General features: G+C 75.6%; 1 protein-coding gene across 2 annotated transcripts; it reads left to right on the top strand.

Moving 5' to 3' along the window:
* Window positions 1-1,314: 1,314 nt before the first annotated feature.
* Window positions 1,315-15,368, top strand: JAG2 (jagged canonical Notch ligand 2; the record flags this gene model as incomplete). 2 transcript variants are annotated; one of them, XM_084241343.1, is made up of 26 exons in its annotated part: window positions 1,315-1,380; window positions 1,464-1,814; window positions 6,451-6,508; window positions 6,741-6,992; window positions 7,112-7,172; window positions 8,976-9,106; window positions 9,177-9,296; window positions 9,380-9,493; window positions 9,627-9,740; window positions 9,858-9,971; window positions 10,040-10,086; window positions 10,156-10,329; window positions 10,676-10,826; window positions 10,901-11,041; window positions 11,129-11,242; window positions 11,333-11,446; window positions 11,722-11,835; window positions 11,926-12,042; window positions 12,421-12,448; window positions 12,521-12,606; window positions 12,858-12,971; window positions 13,069-13,184; window positions 13,462-13,710; window positions 14,052-14,183; window positions 14,662-14,818; window positions 14,893-15,368. In XM_084241343.1, the coding sequence occupies 26 exons, from the start codon at window positions 1,315-1,317 to the stop codon at window positions 15,366-15,368; spliced, it is 3,711 nt and encodes a 1,236-aa protein (XP_084097469.1). The 2 variants fall into 2 exon arrangements, with proteins under 2 accessions (XP_084097469.1, XP_084097470.1); XM_084241344.1 differs by lacking the exon at window positions 9,858-9,971.
* Between the last annotated feature and the right edge of the window lie 824 nt (window positions 15,369-16,192).

The raw sequence follows: 16,192 nt of genomic DNA, 5'->3' as shown, positions 1-16,192 counted from the left end.
TGGCGGGGGAATGGGGGGGCTCTCCCCAGCTGTGGTGTGTGGCTGGGCCTGTGTCCCGCCCCTCCTGCCCAGAGGGGCCCGGGAGGGTGGCTGTCCAGGGAGGGTGGGCAGCTGCAGCGCGGGAGCCGCGGTCCTTCAGCTGCGCTGTCCCTGCTGAGGGGCTGCTCCGGGCAGCGGCCTGTGGGCCTGAGGGCCAGCTGGGCACATTCTGGCCGCAGAGGGCAGTGCCACACCCCCAGCCCTTGGGCCTGGCCCAAGCTCCTTTTCCAGAAAAGCCGCCGGGCCCGGCCACCCCAGGGGGCGGTTTTGAGCGCGGGCAGGGGCTGCAAGCCCAGCGCCCAGCCTGAGCGGAGAGGGCCGCAGTGGGGGAGCCCTTGGGGGGCGGGGAGCCCCCGCGGACGCGCTCTGCCAAGGTGACCACCGGCCCGGCAGGCGCCCCTGGCGAGCCCTGCAGGGGGCCGGGGCGCCCACGTCGTCGGCCGGGCGCGGGGTGGGGTGCGGGGCCGCGGCCGCCGGGACGGCGCAGGGAGCCTCTGTGGGCGCGCCCCGCGGGCCTTCCTGCCGGGCCCCGGCCCCGGCCCCGGCCCCCGCCGTCCCCGCGCCGGCGCCGAGCAGGGCGCAGCGCCCGCCGAGAGGCTCGCTGGGCGGCGGCGTCGGGGCCGGGGGGCGGGGGGCGGCGGGGCGCAGCGCCCCCTGCGGCCGGCGGGAGGCGGCGGGCGCGGCGCGGCGCGGCGGGGCCCTCCCCGGGCAGGGGCGCGCGGCGGGGCCGGGCCCTGATGGTGCCGGAGGCGGCACCGCCTCGGGCCCGCCGGGAGCGCGGCGGAGCCCCGCGGGGAGGGGACCTCGGCGGCGCCCTCGGGCGGCGCCCCGCCCCGCCCCGCCCCGCCCCGCGGCCCCCGACGCCCGGCGGGACCCCGCGGCCCGCGCCCCCCCGCGGCCGGCCGCGCGGGGACCCCGGCGGGCGCGGGGCCGGGCGGGCGGGCGGGCGGGCGGGGCCCTCGCCCCCTCGGCGCGCGCCGGCCCCGCCCCCTCATGCATATGCAGGTGCGCGGGCGGCGAGGGGGCGCGCGCGCTGTCAGTCTCGCCGATCGCGGCTGCGGGCGCCGGGCGCGGGCGCGGAGCCGAGCGACCCGCCGCGCCGCCGAGCGGAGCCCGCCGAGCCGGGCCGGACCGGCCGAGGAGCGCCGCCCGCCCGACCGCCGCGAGCCGCCCGCGCCGCCGCCCGCGCCGCGCCGCGCCGCGCTCGGGGCCGGGCCGGGCCGGGGCGGCGGGCGCCGGAGGCCGGGCCGGGCCGGGCCGGGCCGGGCCGCGGCGATGCGGGCGCGGGCCCGGGGGCGCCCGGCGCGGCGGCTGCTGCTGCTGCTGGCGCTGTGCGTGCAGGTGAGCGGCGGCGGCGCGGGGCGCGGGCGGGGCGGGGCGGGGCGGGCGCCGACCCGCCGCCCCTGGCGCTGCCGTGTTTGCAGGCGGCGCGGCCCGCGGGCCACTTCGAGCTGCGGCTGAGCGCGCTGCGGAACGCGCACGGCGAGCTGCGGAGCGGCGCCTGCTGCGACGCCGACGGCCGGACGACGCGCGCGGGGGGCTGCGGCCGCGACGAGTGCGACACGTACGTGCGCGTGTGCCTCAAGGAGTACCAGGCGCGCGTGGCGCCCACCGGGCCCTGCAGCTACGGCCACGGCGCCACGCCCGTGCTGGGCGGCAACTCCTTCTACCTGCCGCCGCCGCGCGCCGCGGGGGACCGGGCGCGGGCGCGGGCGCGGGCGGGCGGCGCCCCGGACCCGGGCCTCGTCGTCATCCCGTTCCAGTTCGCCTGGCCGGTAGGTGCGCCCCGCCCCGCGCCCCGCGCCCCGCGCCCCGGCCCCCAGCCCCGGCCCGCCCGCCCCGCGCCCCGCGCCCCGGCCCGCGCCCCGCCCCCCGCCCCGGCGCCCCCGCCCCGCGCCCCCCGGCCCGCCCGCCCCGCGCCCCCCGCCCCGCCCCGGCTCGCGCCCCCCGCCCCGCCCCGGCTCGCGCCCCCCTCCCCGCCCGGCCCCCCGCCCCGCGCCCCCGGGGGTGGTGGTGGGGGAGGGCGCCGGCAGGGGGCGCCGCGCGGCGCGGGCCGGGCGCGTGCTCCGGGCAGGGGCGCCCCCGCCACGTGGGCGCGCGGGGCCGTGGGCCGGCGGGGGCGGCCGGGGGGCGGCCGGGGGGCGGCGGGCCCGGCGTGTGCCTGCGCCGCCGCGCGCGTCTGTCGGGCGGGGGCGCGGCGGGGCGCGCGGGCGCGGACGCCGAGGCATGTGCGCCGCGCGTGCTGGGGCGGGTCGGGGCAGGCCCCGGCGGAGCCGCCGCGGGCCCCGGGCCAGCCCGTGCCCGCCCCGCTGCCGTTTCCTGGATGCCCGGGGGCGGCGGGGGCGGGGCGGGCGGCTCCGTGGCCCCCAGGCCGGCGTGGCCACGGGCAGCCGCAGCGGGGAGGCGGGGGGTGGCACCGCGCGCGCGGGCGGCTGGGGCCCTCCTGGCAGGAGGTGGGAGCCGCCGCCTGGCCGCCCTGGGCGGGGGTCGGGTGCGACCCTCCTGGCGCGTGCCAGCGGGCCAAGGCCTCTGGTGCCCACTTGGTGTTCTCTGGGCCCGGAGGACCCTGGGCGCCCGCGGGCCTGCAGCAGGGTGGGCGGCGCGTGAGACCGGAGGCGGAGGAGACCCGGTGTGCAGGAGGACTTGGAGGAAGGCTGGGGGCCTGGGAAGGGCCAGGGAGGTGTCCACGGTGCTGGGAGCCCGGGAGCCGGTGCCTGGCCAGAGCAGGGGCCCTGGCCATCCTCTGGTTGAGACCGGCCTGCCAGGGGCACCAGGGACGTGCCCACCCGTGTCTGGCCCTGGTCCCGCCCTGGCTCCCGGCCTGGCACCCTCTCCATGGGGTGGCCAGGAGGCCTCACCACCGCCACCCTTGCGCTCCTGAGGCCCCTCCCGCAGGGCCCAATGCCCCCCTCCGGCCTGGCCGGCCTCGGGGCTCCCGACGGGGCCTCAGGTGGGAATGTGCCCGGGACGGCGTGCAGGGCAGGCGTGGGAGGGGCCCGTGGCGCGGCAGGCCCGAGCAGGGCCGCAGCCTGTCATCTGGGCTGGGCCCCAGCCAGCGGGCTCCAAATCGCTACCTGAGGACGTGTTTTCTGCTGGAGTTGGCAGCCGCCGCGTGGGGGCAGGGAGCGCCGCAGGAATGTGGCGGGCCAACGCGTGTCCCTCGCGGCTCTCCGCCCGCCGGCCGGCCAGCAGCAAAATGGGCCTGGGCCCGGCCCCGGGAGCCAGGCTGGGCACCCGGCATGGGCCCTCCCCCTCAGCTGCTGGGGGTCCTCGGATGCTTGGGGGGGGCAGGGCCCCCCGGTCTGGGGCCACGGTGGTGGGCAGCGGGTCCTGCCCGCCATCGGTGCGCCGGGCGTGTGGGGGGCAGTGATGCCAGCACCCTGGTATTTCCGTTCGGCCGGCTCAGCCCTGCGGCCACGTGGCTCCCCTGCTGCAAGTCCAGCTCTGTCCCATGAGTTGGGGCGTGTTTGGAACGCGGGGTGCCCACTGGGCGCTCGACAGGCTGGGGAAGCAGACTGCCTGGGCACCAAGGAGGGGCTTTGGGTGGGAGAGCTGGGCTCCTGCCTGCCCAGCACCTGCTCCGCTCCAGGAGCCAGGGTTTGAGGAGGGCGGCGGGTGGAGGGGGCCCGGGACTGACCTGGCCCGGACCCCCCACCCCTTGAACGCCCTCGCCAGCCCCGACCCCTGCCCTGGCCTCTGCCGGGAACCGGCTCGGCCGGGGCCGCCCTGGTGCTGGCCTGGTCACTCAGGCCGGCATTCGAGTGAGGCCTGAGGTGCTTGGTCTCGGCCTCTGGCTGCCCAGGCGGGGCGGGCCCAGGCCTTGGAGGTGGGGAACCTGTCAGGAACCGCCCCCTCGCCGGCCCTCCTTGGGGACACCTCCCGTGTTTGCCGTGGGCCGGCGCGCGTGTGCATGTGTGAGCGTGTGCGCGTGTGTGCAGGCGTCCTCTGGAGCCGCTGCTGGCTGGGGAGGCCCTGGAGGGGCGGAGCCTTCCCAGGACCTGGTGGGCAGTGGGCTTGGAGGACCACCCATGGCCTGCAGTGGCCTCATCCTGTGTCTGCAGGCCCAGCCCGGGAGGAGCCGGCCCCTTGGCGGGGGCTACCCTCACGGGGCGCAGCTGGAGGACAGGCCCGGTGGCCGGCCTGGCACTGCCGGCTCCTCCCTGTGGGGCCACAGGCTGGGGACAGCCCAAGGCTTGGGGCAGGGCAGGGCTAGCAGGGCCTGGACGGTGGCACTAGCCGGTGGGGGACCGTACCCAGGCCTGGGAGGGTGGATTGGGGGTGCTGGCCACAGCCAGGGAAGAGCGGGCCGGACTGTCTGGGGCAGCTTGGGGTCTGGGGGGAAGCCAGCAGGGACTTGAGCTGGAGATAATGGTGGGGAGATGGCATTTCTGATCCCCAGTGAACTGGGGACCCCAGCTGTACCCAGGTGAGTGGGGTTCCCAGGCCCAAGTGAGCCATTTCTAGTCCGCAGGTGAACTGGGGTCCCCCTCTGCAGAGCTCAGGTGAGCAGGTGTGCCTGGACTGGGGGCAGGGCGCTAGAGACCCCGACCTGGACAATGGTCTCCCACCAGGAGGGATCGACTGGTTGTGGGGCTGGGCTGGGAGTTGGGGCCCCAGCATGTCCCTGGCGTGGCGTGTGGGCTCTGGTGTGGCGTGTGGGCTCCTGGGTGGGGTGGCCCTGGGCAGGTGGGCACAGCTGCCTCTCCCCTCTCCGGGCAGGTGGGGCAGGAGGCCGGGACCTCCCCAGCCAGGGTTCCGGAAGCACCTGCGTCGGCTCCGCGGTCTCCTGAAGGCAGACCCGAGCTTCAGGCCCGATGGGGCCGGCAGAGAGGGTGGGGCCGGGCCCCAGGGCCGCCGGGAGGTGGCCAGTGCCGGGCCGGGTCTCTGCAGCCTGCCGGGCCCACCCGCCATGCACCCTCCCTGCCCGCCCCAGCCCCAACCCCGGCCAGATCGCTGCCCCGTCCGGGCCCTGGGCTGGGCGACCTCTGGCCTGCTGCGGTGGGCGAGGCGGAGAGTAGGGTGGGCAGAGGAGCTGGTGGGCTGGGGCGCGGGCCCGGCTCAGGTTCTCCTGCTGCCCAGGTGTGGGGGCCCAGCTGGCGGGCGGCAGGAGGTGGGCGCCGTCCCGCGGGAGCCGTCACCGGAGCCCTGGCGCGGGCGAGGAGGTGTAACCCGACCTGAGCGCTGGCTCGGGGCGTCCCTGCAGCGGGGAGCCCAGCTGGGTGCCGGCCACGCGGCCTGCAGGCTGGGGGCCTCCTGCCCACCCGCTGGCGTGCTCGCCTCAGAGCCCCTGCTCCGGCCCGGCGCTGCTCAGCGCTGGCCCCAAGGGGCCCCAGGGTCCGTGGCCCGTGCCTGACCCTTCCCCCGCCCGGGCCTCCGTGCTGGCCCTCCAGGGTCCCCTCCTTCGGCCTGCAGGGCAGAGCGGGCTGGGCGGGGGCGGCCTGGCTGTCCGTCACAGGGCTGGGCGGGGTGGGGGCAGGCAGGGACTGCGAGGCGGACGGGCCCCCGGGAGTCCCAGGAGGGGAGACGCGGACAGCTTGGGGTGGGGGCTCCTGTGGGCAGGAGGGGCGTCCCAGGGGCTGCAGGGGCCTTGGAGGTGCTGGTGGCCTGTGGTCCAGTGGTGGGCAGGAGGGACCGCCCGGGGTAGGGAGCGCCCAGAAGGGCGGTGGTGTCTTGAGGCAGGCCCTGTGGGGGCCGCGAGGGGAGCGCGAAGCTGGGCGTGTTCTGGGCGTCAGGCTGCTCAGGGGCTGGGGCAGGAGGAGAGGGTCCCTGGGGTCAGGCCAGGGTGCGTGGGGGTCTTGGGGTGAGGCTTGGGTGCCACGGGCAGGCGCCTGGTGGCTTCTGGCAGCGGCCACGGCTACAGCCAGGGGCAGGAGGGGCGTGCTCATGGCAGGCCCATGGAGTGTCCAGGAGCATGGGGGGCACCCCTGAGGGGCAGGCTGCAGGGCTGGCCACCCGCGAGCGGGCAGGTGGGTACCAGGGGTTCTGGGCCTTTGGGGCCAGTGTCCAGGCTGAGCTGCAGGGTGGCCTTTTCCGCCCTGGGCAGGGGCGGCCAGGCGGGTGGCTGTTTGCTGAGTGCTTGCTCTGTTCTGGGTGCTGCGCGGGGTGCCCTGGGGGGCGGGCAGCTGGGGCGCCGGACCCTGGCCCTCTTGGGTGCACGGGGCAGGCCCCTTCCCGTGTACCCTGGGCCGCAGCGAGGTACTGAGGGCTCCCGCTGGACATCCTGGTCCCGGGGCGCTCTGGTGCCAGGCTCTGCCCGGCCCCTCGCTCCTCTCTGCTGACGGCAGGCGGGAGTCAGAAGAGCCGGGAGCCCTGGCTCTCGGGTCAGGGGGCGAGTGGGGGAGGCGGGGACGTGTGAGTGATGCGGGGGCCGCTGCTCCTGACACAGCCCCCCCCCCCCCGCCGTGCCCACAGCGATCCTTCACGCTCGTCGTGGAGGCCTGGGACTGGGACAACGACACCACCCCGGATGGTGAGTGGCCCGGACCGGGCGCTGCTGCGATTGGGGACCCCTTGGGCCCTGAGTCCTGAGCGCAGGGGTGCCTGAGGCCAGGGTCCCGCTGGGGACAGAGACCCATGTGTCTGGACGGCTGTCTTTATCGGAGGAGCTCTGCGCTGTTTCCCTTCTTGCCCGGGGGCGGCGGGGCGGGCGGCGGGGCGGGTGCTGGGGCCCTGCGGGCGGCGCTGACCGGGCTGCCCCCCAGAGGAGCTGCTGATCGAGCGCGTGTCGCACGCGGGCATGATCAACCCCGAGGACCGCTGGAAGAGCCTGCGCTTCAGCGGCCACGTGGCGCACCTGGAGCTGCAGATCCGCGTGCGCTGCGACGACAACTACTACAGCGCCGCCTGCAACAAGTTCTGCCGGCCGCGCGACGACTTCTTCGGCCACTACACCTGCGACCAGTACGGGAACAAGGCCTGCCTGAGCGGCTGGATGGGCCGCGAGTGCAAGGAGGGTGAGCAGGGCGCGGCGGGAAGAAGCAGGGTGGTGGGGGGAGAACTGGGGGCGGGGCCGGGGCCCAGCGAGGGGGTCCCCTGGGCGCCTGCCTCACCCCTCCGCACCCCTCGTCCACAGCTGTGTGTAAACAAGGCTGCAACCTGCTGCACGGGGGCTGCGCGGCGCCGGGGGAGTGCAGGTGAGTCCCCGCTGCCTGGGGCGCCGGGCTGGCCTCCAGCCGCTCACACTCGGGATGGAGGGTTGGCCAAGGGGCCCTGCCCGTGGGGCCCAGTGGCCACTGGGGCAGGTGACACGGGGCAGACAGGGCAGGGGTCAGAGGGGCCCAGAGGCCCTGCGACCTGGGAGGGGAGAGGCCACTGTGGGCAGAGGGGAGTGGGTGCTGGGGCACCAGGGCTGTGCAGAACGGGCACAGGGCCGAGCTTGGGGTGCTGAGGGATGCCTGGGAGTTGAGGGGTGAAGGGACCGGGGGGGGGGCGGGTGCAGCCTGGGGGGGGTCTTGCCACCCAGGGCCCTCTCTGGGGTGTGGGTCTCATGGGGCTAAGAGGAGCTGGGGGGTGGACAAGGCCGGGGTGGGGGCAGGGCTACCCAGCAGCCCCCCCCACAGGCACGTGGAGCCCAGCCCAGGTGGTGGGGAGCATGGTTATGGGCGGGGTGGGCCTGTGTCTTGGGGCGCAGGAGCCTGGAACCAGGTCCTGGGTAGCAGGGGTTGTCTGACCTGTGTGAGGGGGGGTCTGGGGACAGCAAGGCACCCCCAAGGGGCCCTGCACCCTTGCCTTGTGCCAGGCCTGGTGGCAGGACTGCAGCGGGTGGAGGCGGGGAGGACTATTCCCAGGCTGCAGGAAGCGAGGAGCACAGTAGTGGGTGACACCCCCGGCCCCCCCCACCCCCCCCACCCCCCGCGGGCCCAGGCCCAGCTGCAGCTGCTGTAGCTCAGGTTTCAGCCCCTCCGGTGTGGGCTCGGCACCGCACCCCGCTGGGAGTAGGGGGGGCCTGGGGCAGAGAGGATGCCCTTGGCACCAGGGGGTCTGGGTGTCAAGCCTGTTGTGTCCCCAGTGCCCCCCTGAACCTTGGGTGCTAGGGGGGGACGCTGGGCCCCTGTGCACAGGGTCCAGCCGGTGCTGCCTCTCCCCTGCCTCAGTTTCCCTGGGCCTGCGAGCTGCCCCAGTGTCGCGTGTGGGCGGCAGTGGGGCTGGGTCTCGTGGAGCCGTCACTCTCCCTTTCGACAAAAAGCAACTCGGGCAGTGGTGTGGCGTGGGCCTGGGCGGGGTCCGCTGGGTGCTGGCCCCTGAGGGCCATCCAGCCAGGCTGGGCCTGCCTCCCGGGAGCAGCCCAGGGGCCTGGTGCTAACGTCTGCCCAGCCCCCTCGCTGTCCTGGCTGCCGGCCCTGCCCCCTGGGGGACGCTGCCGCTGCGCCAGGCAGGGCCGGGCCTCTGGGCCGCGGTTTTGCAGCCAAGAAGCCACTCAGGCTGTCCGCCGGGTGTGGCGGCTCCTCCTGGCACAGGAGCTGCTGCGTCTGGCCCCTCACCAGCCTGGCCCGCGGCTGCCCGGCCTCCGTCTCCCCACCTGTGAGGCAGGGCAGAGAACTTCCTGTCCTTGAGTTACAGGCAAGGTCAGGCCGTGCCCCAGGTGGCCCGGGCGGGGGGCCAGCACCCCGCTGTCCAGCCCCGCCCGCCCCGCAGCACCTGTCTGAGCCACGGCTCTTGTTCCTGGGGTCCCGGCAGGGCCTCCCCTTCCGGCGCCGGCTCCTGGGGCCCTGCTCGGGTGAGTCCCAAAATAGCCCCCGTAGGAGTGACTGGACAGCTGCGCGGCCACCCCAGCCAGCGCCCGGGCAGTGCCCGTGACCGTGCTGGCCGCAGGGCCGTCAGCCCCGCCCGGCTGGCCGGTTAGTTCAAAGGCCGAGCCTGGCCGCCCCAGAGGGCCACCTCCCGGGCCACCCTCTTGGCGGGGAGGCCTCTGACCCCCGGCCCCGCGCCCCCCCCAGGTGCAGCTACGGCTGGCAGGGGAGATTCTGCGACGAGTGTGTCCCGTACCCGGGCTGCGTCCACGGCAGCTGCGTGCAGCCCTGGCAGTGCAACTGCGAGACCAACTGGGGCGGCCTGCTCTGCAACAAAGGTGCGGCGCGGGGGGAGGGGGGAGCGGCGCTGGGGGCGGAGCCGGGCCCTGAGCGCCCACCTGCCCGCAGACCTGAACTACTGCGGCAGCCACCGCCCCTGCGTCAACGGGGGCACGTGCATCAACGCGGAGCCGGACCAGTACCACTGCGCCTGCCCCGACGGCTACTCGGGCAAGAACTGCGAGCGCGGTAGGTGCGGCCGCTCTGGGCTCGCCGAGCAGGGGCCGGAGGAGCCCGCCGGCCCCGGCCACCCACGCGCCCCCTCCTTGCAGCCGAGCACGCCTGCGCCTCCAACCCCTGTGCCAGCGGCGGTTCGTGCCACGAGGTGCCCTCCGGATTCGAGTGCCACTGCCCCGCGGGCTGGAGTGGGCCCACCTGCGCGCTGGGTGAGCCCCGCGCACGCGCGCCGAGACCCCTCCGACCCAGCCCCCCCCCACCCGGCCGCGCCCCGCAAGTGGCCCCGCCCCTCCCCGACCCCGCGGCCCGGCCCGCGCTCAGGCCCGCGCGTCCCGCCCGCAGACATTGACGAGTGCGCCTCGAACCCGTGCGCGGCAGGGGGCACCTGCGTGGACCAGGTGGACGGCTTCGAGTGCATCTGCCCCGAGCAGTGGGCGGGGGCCACCTGCCAGCTGGGTAAGGGCCGCGTGGCGAGCGTGGCGGCGCTGTGCATGCGGCTGTGGCTGCGCTGGGCTGCGGGCGCCGGGCGCGGGCGGGCGGGCCGGCCCCAGCGCTCCCTTGTCTCCTTCACAGACGCCAATGAGTGTGACGGGCAGCCGTGCCTTAATGCTTTTTCTTGCAAAAACCTGATTGGTGGCTATTACTGTGATTGCGTGCCGGGCTGGACGGGCGTCAACTGCCAGATCAGTCAGTACGGGCGGCGGGGCGGCGGGCGGGGCGCGCGCGGGCCGGCGTGACCGCCCCTCTGTCCGCAGACGCGGACGACTGTCGCGGGCAGTGCCAGCACGGAGGCACCTGCAAGGTAGGCGGGGCCGCCGCGGGGGCGCGGGCCGCGGGGCCGCGGCGAGGCTCACCCGCCGCCCGCCCGCAGGACCTGGTCGGCGGCTACCTGTGCGTGTGTCCGCGGGGCTTCGGCGGCCGGCACTGCGAGCTGGAGGCGGACGGGTGCGCCAGCAGCCCCTGCCGGGCCGGCGGCCTGTGCGAGGACCTGGAGGGCGGCTTCCGCTGCCACTGCCCCAGGGGCTTCTCGGGGCCGCTCTGCGAGGTGAGGGCCCCTCCCCGCCCAGCCCCTCCCCCAAGACCCCCGAGGCGGGGCACGCGTGCCGCGCCCCCTCCCTGGCCCGTGCCCAGCGGTTCTGCTCTGGCCGTCGGGGGCAGGGAGGGGCCTCCCCGCCGGGGGCGCGGTGGTGGAGGTGACCCCGGGAGGGCCGCGCACCCGGCGAGCCTGGGCCGGGCGGCCCCGCTGGCGGGAGGCGAGGGTGCGCGCCGCCCGGTGGCCGCGGGTTCGCGTCCCGCCGCTGGCCAGGACGGCTCGCGGCGCCGGGTTGCGCGGGCCGGGCCGGGCCCCCTGCGCGGCGGGGCGCGGCGTCACGGTGCCCGGCGCCCGGCAGGTGGACGTGGACCTCTGCGAGCCCAGCCCCTGCCAGAACGGCGCGCGCTGCTACAACCTGGACGGGGACTACTACTGCGCCTGCCCCGAGGACGTGGGCGGCAAGAACTGCTCGGAGCCGCGGGAGCCGTGCCCCGGGGGCGGCTGCGAAGGTGGGCGCGGCGGGGCGGGGGGGGGCGGCGGGGCGGGGGGCGCGGCGAGGCCGCCTGACGCCCCTGTCCCCCAGTGATCGACGGCTGCGGCGGGCTGGAGGCCGGGCCCGGGGCGCCCGGCGTGTGCGGCCCGCACGGACGCTGCGTCAGCCTGCCCGGGGGCAACTTCTCCTGCGCCTGCGACGGCGGCTTCACCGGCGCCTACTGCCACGAGAGTGAGCGCAGCGGGCGGGGGCGGGCGGGGGCGGGGGGGGGCCCCCGCGCTCACCGCGGCCCCCCGCGCTCACCGCGGCCTCCCGCAGACATCGACGACTGCCTGGGCCAGCCCTGCCGCAACGGGGGCACGTGCATCGACGAGGTGGGCGCCTTCCGCTGCTTCTGCCCCAGCGGCTGGGAGGGCGAGCTGTGCGACACCAGTGAGTGCCCCGCCGGCCCGGCCCGCCCGCCCGGCCCGCCCCAGCCCCCCTGGCGCCGGTGACCCCGCTGACCGGCGTCCTCGCCCCCAGATCCCAACGACTGCCTCCCCGATCCCTGCCACAGCCGCGGCCGCTGCTACGACCTGGTCAACGACTTCTACTGCGCCTGCGACGACGGCTGGAAGGGCAAGACCTGCCACTCGCGTGAGCGCGGGCGGGGGCGGGGCGGGGGCGGGGCGGGGGCGGGGCCTGGGGCCCGTGGGGCGGGGCCGCGTGGGGGCGGGCCCGGGCTGCGTGAGGGGCAGGGCCTGGGCGGGGCTGCGCCGGAGGCGGGGCCTCTGAGGGTGGGGCTCGTGGGGGCGGGGCTGGGGAGGGCGGGGCTGCGGGAGGGGCGGGGCCGGGAGGGGCGCGGGGGCGGGGCCGGGAGGGGCGCGGGGGCGGGGCCGGGACCCCTCTGCTGAGCGCCCGCCTCCCTGCAGGCGAGTTCCAGTGCGACGCCTACACCTGCAGCAACGGCGGCACCTGCTACGACAGCGGGGACTCTTTCCGCTGCGCCTGCCCCCCCGGCTGGAAGGGCAGCACCTGTACGATCGGTGAGGGGCTCGTGCCCAGGGCCGGCGGCAGGTGGCCTGGGCACCCTGGCTGGCCAGGCTGGGTGAAAAGGCGGCTCGTCCCCCTTGCAGCCAAGAACAGCAGCTGTCTGCCCAACCCGTGTGTGAACGGGGGCACCTGCGTGGGCAGCGGCGACTCCTTCTCCTGCATCTGCCGCGACGGCTGGGAGGGCCGCACCTGCACACACAGTGAGCGGCTGTGGCGGGCGGGCGGGCGGGCGGGCGGGCAGGCAGGCAGTGTGGTGGGGCCCCGGCCCCCGGCCCCCAGCCCCCAGCCCCAGGCTCTGCCCAGCACCTGTTCGCACAAATCCCGTGGTGCCCGAAACAGTGCTGTCCTCTGACCCCGCTGGCAGCGCAGCCTCCACCCTCCCTGTCTTTCCGCCTGCCGAGTGGACGCCCGCAGCAGCACCCTTGGGTAGCCCCTCTGGACGGTGCCCAGGTCTCCTGCCTGGGGCCACCCCAGTCCTGCCTGGCACGGCCGCCTGCTGCTACGAGTGTGGGGATACCCCAGACCGGGCTGGGTGCTGGGCGTGGGCCCTGTGCTGATGCATCTTTCCTCCCACGCAGACACCAACGACTGCAACCCCCTGCCCTGGTGAGTGACCCTGAGGTGCAGCCGAGTGGGCCCACGCACCCTGCCCAGCCCCTGACCCCCCTCTCCCCGCAGCTACAACGGCGGCGTCTGTGTGGATGGCGTCAACTGGTTCCGCTGCGAGTGTGCGGCCGGCTTCGCGGGCCCTGACTGCCGCATAAGTGAGGCGGGCCGGCGCCGGGTGGGGCGGGGGGCGTCTGGTCCCAGCTCCTGCTCCTCCCTCTCCCGTGTCCCCCAGGCCGCGGCGGTGCTGGTCCTCCGCACAGCCCCGGGCTACCGTGGTGCCAGGCCAGCTGCGGCAGCTGCTGGGCACGTTGCTGGCCGAGCTGCCCGGGTGGCTCCTGTCCTCACAGGGGACTTGCTCCTGCCCAGCTCCACCTGCGGCCCTACTGAGCCGCCACTGTCCCCACAGACATCGACGAGTGCCAGTCCTCCCCCTGTGCCTACGGAGCCACCTGTGTGGATGAGATCAACGGGTACCGCTGTAGCTGCCCGCCAGGCCGGACCGGCCCACGGTGCCAGGATGGTAGGCGGGGGCACCAGGCGGGCCGTGCCAGGTGGGACGAGGCAAGGCCTGGCTTCGGGGTGCACCCTGCCCGCGCTGACCCCGCCTCTGCCCGCAGTGCTGGTGTTGGGGCGGCCCTGCTGGTCGCGGGGCGTGCCCGTCCCGCACGGGAGTGCCTGGGTGGAGGACTGCAACAGCTGCCGCTGCCTGGATGGCCACCGGGACTGCAGCAAGGTGCTCCCGCCGCCCGCCCAGGCCTGGGCCGCCCCCTCTGTCAGGACCCCATCGGGACAGCAGGAGTGGGGCGGAGTGGGAGGGAGCACCTGGGAAGAGGAGCCTCAGGCACCGCCGGGCCCACCCACCTGTGCGCTGGGGACACTGAGGCTGGGTCTGACCCGTCCTGGTGGGGAGGCCTCTCTGGTGCTGAATTTAGCTGCACCCCTGGGTGGCAGGCAGGGCAGGGCCACTGGGGCTGACCCCTTCTCTCTCTGTACACACATGTGTCCTTCAGGTGTGGTGTGGGCGGAAACCGTGCCTGCTGACCGGCCGGTCCTCCGCCGTGAGTGCCCAGTGCCCACCAGGGCAGCGGTGCCTGGAGAAGGCCTCGGGCCAGTGCCTGCAGCCGCCTTGCGCCGCCTGGGGGGAGTGTGGCACCCAGGAGCCCCCACTGCCCAGCACCCCCTGCCGGCCACGCTCTGGCCACTTGGACAACAACTGTGCGCGCCTCACCTTGCGCTTCAACCATGAGCAGGTGCCGCAGGTGAGTGCAGGCGGCCCAGGGGCCGTGGGGTCAGGTAGGAGGCGCCCCGATCGCTGGTCCTGTGTGTGTCCTGGATGGAGGGTGGCCCCACCCCCACCCCCATCCCTGTGGGGCAGGCCACTCTGTGGGCAGATCTCACTTGGCCACTGGGCCCAGGAGGGCTCTAGCTGGGTGGGGCCCTGTGTCCCTGGATGTGCAGGGCGGCTTCTGCCCGAGGAGGCAGCGGGTCGGCCAGCCCCACTGGGCCTTGGCAAGTCCGTCTCCCAGGTGGAGTGCGGGCAGGTGGGGCCAGCTGTGCCCTCGGGGCTGGGTGGCCGCTCACCTGCTGCTGCCCTGCCCAGGGCACCACTGTGGGCGCCATCTGCTCAGGCATCCGTGCCCTGCCGGCCACAAGGGCCGTGGCCCGGGACCGCCTGCTGGTGCTGCTCTGTGACCGGCCGGCCTCTGGGGCCAGCGCCGTGGAGGTGGCCATGGTGAGTACTGGGTGGGCCCACCACTGCAGGCTCCGGGGGCGCAGGGGGCCGGGCCATGATGGGCCCCCTCTTCCATGCTCTCCTATGGTCGGGGGCTGGGGACACTAGTGCTGGCAGGCTGCGGGGACACTCTTGTGGGCGCAGAGAAAGGAGAAGGGTAGACGGGAGCTCCTCAGGGGCCTGCTGCGGGCCAGCGGGGGGAGCGGAAGTGGGGGCAGGTTAAGGGCCTGGGCGTCTGGGCTCAGTTGTGCCTGGGGCCTTGGGCACAGCCCCTGGGCCTGCGCTGAGAGCCGGAGGGCAGGGAGGGCTGCAGCACCCCCTGCAGGCCCAGGGGTCTCTTCCCGCAAGTCCCCACGCACCCTGGGGACCCTGCGCTCCAGAGCCCGTGGCCCTTCTCCCAAGATCTTGCTGGGGGGCGCTTTGCCTGTGCACCCTCTGGCCCGCCGCTGGGGCGTCTGGCAGCCCCTCCTTTGCACAGTCCTTCAGCCCCGCGCGGGACCTGCCGGACAGCAGCCTGATCCAGGGCGCGGCCCACGCCATCGTGGCCGCCATCACGCAGCGTGGGAACGGCTCCTTGCTGCTGGCCGTCACCGAGGTCAAGGTGGAGACGGTCGTCGTGGGCGGCTCCTCCGGAGGTGAGTGGGTCTGCCTGCCCCGGGCGGGCATCCCTGGCCGCGCGGCCCCCCTCGGCTGACGGCGCGCCCCGCAGGTCTGCTGGTGCCCGTGGCGTGCGGCGTGCTGGGCGTGCTGTGCCTGGCCTGCGTGGCCGTGTGCGTGTGGTGGACGCGCAAGCGCAGGAAAGCGCGGGAGCGGAGCCGGCTGCCGCGGGAGGACGGTGCTAACAACCAGTGGGCGCCGCTCAACCCCATCCGCAACCCCATCGAGCGGCCGGGCGGCGCACACAAGGACCTGCTCTACCCCTGCAAGAACTTCACGCCGCCGCTGCGCCGGGCCGGGGAGGCGCTGCCCGGACCTGCGGGCCGCGGGCGAGGGGAGGACGCGGAGGACGAGGAGCTGGGCCCCGGGGAGGCCTCCCTGGAGGCGGAGGCGGAGGAGGAGGAGTTCCTCGCACACAAATTCACCAAAGACCCCGGCGGCTCGCCCAGGAGGCCGGCGTGCTGGGCCGCGGGCCCCAAAGTGGACAACCGGGCGGTCAGGAGCGTGAGCCGCGCCGGCAAGGAGTGAGGCCGAGGCCGTGTGCATAGTTCCTTTATTTTGTGTAAAAAAACACCAAAAACAAAAAACAAATGTTTATTTTCTACGTTTCTTTAACCTTGTATAAATTATTTGACGACTGTCAGGCGGAGCACGGGGCTGTTCTCGGACAGTTGCTATTTTTGTACCGTGCCCTGGCCCAGCGGGCAGGGGCCACCTCCCGCTTGTCCGGCGTCCGTCCCGGAGCCGCGCGCTGTTTACAGAACCTTCCTGCCCCGCGGGGTCCTCGGGCTCCGGGCCGGGGCTCCGGGCCGGGGCGCGGCGGTGCAGGGAGGTGGCCGCCCGGCTGCAGGCGCTCCCAGAAGTGCCTGGCTGCCCTGTCCCGGGGCGGGGGCGGAGCCCGACAAGTGCCTTCCCCAGCCCCGCGCCCGCCCCCCGTGCAAGTGCATTTCTGTACATGTGTATTAAATGGACCACCCTGTGCATCTGCCTTGGGAACTCGAGCCCCGCGGCCGACCTGTTCTTTGGCTCTGTTCTTGGTTGGGGTCGCCGCCCACACAGTGAGCGCGGGGTGGGGGGGCGAGCGCACGGGGTGCTCGTGTGGTCCCCCCGGGCCGGGGGTGGGGCGCGGTCACTGTGCGGTGGGGTCTGCCAGGGGCCCCAGAGCCACCGGGAAGGCCCTGGGGAGGGGAGCATGGCGCGGGCAGGACAGATAGCGGCAGACGAGGCCGTGGGGGCTGCAGGCCGTGCTGGGGCTGGGCCCGGGGGGCCGTGCGGGGAGCAGCGTGGAGGCGGCACCAGGGAGGCCTTGAGGAGGGGCCTGGGGTCCTCGGCCAGGGTGCTGCGGCCCAGGC

The sequence above is a fragment of the Talpa europaea genome (assembly GCF_964194135.1).
Source record: "Talpa europaea genome assembly, chromosome: 8".
NCBI lineage: Eukaryota > Metazoa > Chordata > Mammalia > Eulipotyphla > Talpidae > Talpa > Talpa europaea.
Note: the sequence above shows the minus strand (reverse complement) of the source record. Positions and strands in the feature narration are given on the sequence as shown.